This window comes from Eupeodes corollae, chromosome 2 (genome assembly GCF_945859685.1).
Source record: "Eupeodes corollae chromosome 2, idEupCoro1.1, whole genome shotgun sequence".
In the NCBI taxonomy this organism is placed as follows: Eukaryota; Metazoa; Arthropoda; class Insecta; order Diptera; family Syrphidae; genus Eupeodes; species Eupeodes corollae.
The window spans coordinates 33,897,679-33,901,499 of NC_079148.1; the positions used below are offsets into that span (position 1 = coordinate 33,897,679).

General features: G+C 32.7%; 1 protein-coding gene across 1 annotated transcript; it reads right to left on the reverse strand.

Annotated features, from left to right (window-relative positions):
• Window positions 1–1,227: 1,227 nt before the first annotated feature.
• Window positions 1,228–2,007, reverse strand: LOC129944836 (uncharacterized). The gene has a single exon (XM_056054497.1). The coding sequence runs from the start codon at window positions 2,005–2,007 to the stop codon at window positions 1,228–1,230; it is 780 nt and encodes a 259-aa protein (XP_055910472.1).
• Window positions 2,008–3,821: the final 1,814 nt, after the last annotated feature.

The following is a 3,821-nucleotide window of genomic DNA, read 5'->3' on the forward strand; positions in this document are numbered from 1 at the left end:
AATTTAGAAACTCTACAGGATAGTTGACAACTTCGTCAGGATCAACAACAGTGTCAATCGATTTAAATGTAATTTCATCACCAGACAATGACTGTTGTATTTTAAAATTGATGGCGTCAACATCTAAATTTTTTGCGGCTAAAATAGCTCGCTCTCGCAGCCATTCATGATTAGTATAATTATGTCTTAAATCTGGAAAGATACTTGTTATTAACTCTTCTTTGGTAGCCACCATGTTGCAATAATTGTCTGGAAGTCGAATATATTGTGTATCTTCATACAATTGAATTTTACCGTTGCCAATGTCTAACAATTGTTCAGATAATCCTTACGCTAATGGATTATTTTGAAGTCGAACGCGCATATTCATAGTAAGGCATAATTTAGTGACACTTGGCCATAGAAGATTCTTTCAAACATGCGTTTATTTCGTCTGCATATGTCGCGCGTGGAATGACTGGTAATGTTTGTCTGAAATCACCAGACAGCAGCAGTAGAGCACCACCGAAAAGCCGAGCATTATTTTTGATATCTTTCAGGGACCTGTCGAGAGCTTCAAGCGAATGTTTGTGGGATATTATACATTCATCCCAGATAATAATTTTACATTTTCGCAAAACTTCAGCCATGCCTGAATGCTTCTTTATGTTACACATTGCTTCGGGATTTGAATTAACGTTCAAAGGTAATTTAAGTGCTGAATGCGCAGTCCGTCCACCATCAAGTAACGTTGCTGCAATGCCTGATGAAGCAATGGTCAATGCAATATGATTTTGAGATCGAATCCGTGCAAGTATCAGTGCGATAAGAAATGTTTTACCAGTGCCACCTGGAGCGTCTTAAAAAAGAATCCACCTTGTTCTGCAATTGAAACGTTAATTTGTTAATTTAATTTCCGCAACAAAAGTAGCCAAAGAAGTCTTATCGAACTGGTGTTCAAGTTGAACATCGCTGTTGATGATGTCTACTGCTGGAAGAATACAAATATCCTCAATCATTATTAATGACTTGTTGTATATTTCGGCGGAGAATTCAATATTAATATTTTGATTAGTAATTCTATTCCTCACTCATTGAGTCTTTATATTTGTTCCACAGAGCAGATGCATCACACGGAAAACACGTTGTCAATATTATTGAAAATAATTGACGAATTTATTGTGGAGATGAGCTCAGTGCTGCATATGCAAGTGTGAGATCCCAATGGTTATCATCCTCCAATAAATGTTACTCACGACACGCATCGAAGAAAGAGTCGTATGAAGTACCTTTGACTTTTCGCAAATATTGGAACGACGTCGGTCCAGGGACGTTAACCAGTAATAAACGCAAAAAAAAACATTCGCGTTGCTTAGGATGAACTGTATATAATTGACCTAAAGTTTTTGTCATAAATATATCAGCGAATCCTGGTACTGGAATACCTCGTTTCCGCGGTTCCCAATTCATTGATTGTTTATTCCATGTAAAAAATTTAGGAACATCAGTGTACATCAACGTCCTTGCGAATTGACCAACAGCATCTTGTAGACTACAAAGGTTAAAAAATTGAGTAAGAGTTGTTTTTGGAGCCGTCAAAGCCTGTTGTAGTACAGTTTCTTCTGTAAAGTAAACACGCTGTCCGTTTTCAAGATGCACAGCCAAATGTATAACAGCAGGATCCCTTTCATGTATAGGGAACGTAAAAATGCGCCAAATAGCTTCGTTGCTACTTATGTATCGACCCATTTGATAACGTGTTATTTCGTTATTGTCGTTAACATTTTGAACAGGAAATATAGCTTTATCACTACCCGTGTGAACATACTTACAAATGTATTTGATAGACTTCACCGAACTGCATAGTTCAACGTTTATGTGCACTTTGTAGGTTTTGCACAGCAATGGCGAATATGGAACTACCCAGCGATTATCAATATCTACTCTCACACCATTTGACAGACGCAATTCATATGATTGACCACCATTGTCTACGTCTCTACGTCGATAAGATGGATAACCGTCCATATTGGTGATAGTATCAGTTTAATAAGGTTTTGGAAAACGTTTTGTACATTTTCCATTATCCATACATGGCGACATCATGTTTAGAGTGCCACATGGACCATGGATCATATTTGTAGTAACAATGTTAAACAATTCTGGATCAACATTCGGATCTCGAATTTCCGCTGAAATAATTTTGTCAATTTCTTCTGCGCGTATTTTATCCACCAACCAAATTAAAATTGCTCATGAGGTAAACCTTGTTTTTGCCATTCAACAGAGTAAAGCCAACAACGCGTTTTACCAAATACCGAGTAATGTGTAATCAAATTCATCAAAGATTTTAATTTTTGTTTAAAGACACGTGCAGTGACATCATGACGGTGCATCGATGTTTGACCTGATACTGTTGATATCATTCGTTGCATCTACGTTGCCGATTAAGGCGTCACGTAAATGAATGTACTCCTCAGCACGAAGTTTTGCTTGATTAAATTTTATGTATCGTAATCTCTCACTTTTTATTTTTACATACAATGTAAAACATTTCAAAATCAACAACTACTAATAAATTAAAAATTAATTAAAAAAACATTGTCCAGCGGACAAAATTGTGAATCTAAACCATTCTCAGATCCCCTTGAACACACACAAAAAATTTCATTAAAATCGGTCCAGTCGTTTAAGAGAAGTTCAGTGACATACACACTTACAGAAGAATTATATATATTAAGATATATAATGTTTGAACTACAAGTTTTACATTTCAATTTCGTAAAAATATGATGACCCATTTTCAAGATATCGAATCTTCGAAAAAAAAAAATGTTTAATGTGCTTTTAAAATTCAAAATATTTAATAACCTGTTTGATCATCAAATATTATTGAAACAATATGAAAGTTTGTGCCGAAAAAAATGTTTTTAATCAGTTGATTAGTTTTTGAAGAGACGTAAAAACAAAATAACAGAGTACCATTCTGGAGCAGGGCAAATTAAGTCAAAAAATTTAGAGACTATTTAAAAAAAATCTATCGGTTCGTTTTTGAGAATATTCTAATTTTCGGTTTTTGGTCAACAAATTTGTATGAGGACTACTGTTGTATATGCGTATTACCTTCAGACTATTTTTAAATAATTCTTTTCATCTGATGTTTTAATAGCAAGTTTTAGAAAAGTTTTAATTTTCGCACTAAAACAAAAATCTGAACAAAATTTTACCAAACATTGATAATTTATGTTATAAGCTCAAATGTTATGTAATAAATAACTTTAAAAAAGACTATTTATGTACTATCGAAATCTTATATCGTCTGGAATATTTTGATATACAAAAAATGAAAATAAACAAGTCAAAGTGCACAAATGTGATATGTGTGGGTCACACTTTTATAGATTTTGTTTAATAATGTTTAAAATTTAGATATCTGTTTTCTGACTATTTTTATTGTTGTTTGGTATAAAATAAATTTTAGTAAACACATAATTTCAATGAAAATTTAATAATTTTAAATTTGGTCTTGCTCTTTCTGTAATAAAAGAATATAATTGTTAAAAGTGTGTCTTTTTGTTCTAAAAAAGTAATTAAAATTTATTTAACATTTTAATAAGGCACTTGCCTTATAATTAAAGAAGTCCACTGCGCATTTTATTTTAATTCGTTTATATTTATTGCAAAAATGTTAATTATATACTCTTAAATATACAACCACTCTGAAATCCCATTTCATAGCAATTTGTGTCTTACTGTGTTTTACGTTTTATTATATTATGTACTTATATGCAATCGAACCTATGCACATAATATTAGCATTGATAATTACAACAATTAACACA

What these genes read in the sequence shown, in the direction of transcription:
- LOC129944836 (XM_056054497.1), bottom strand. Translation starts at nt 2,007, where the DNA reads ATGGACGGTTATCCATCTTATCGACGTAGAGACGTAGACAATGGTGGT.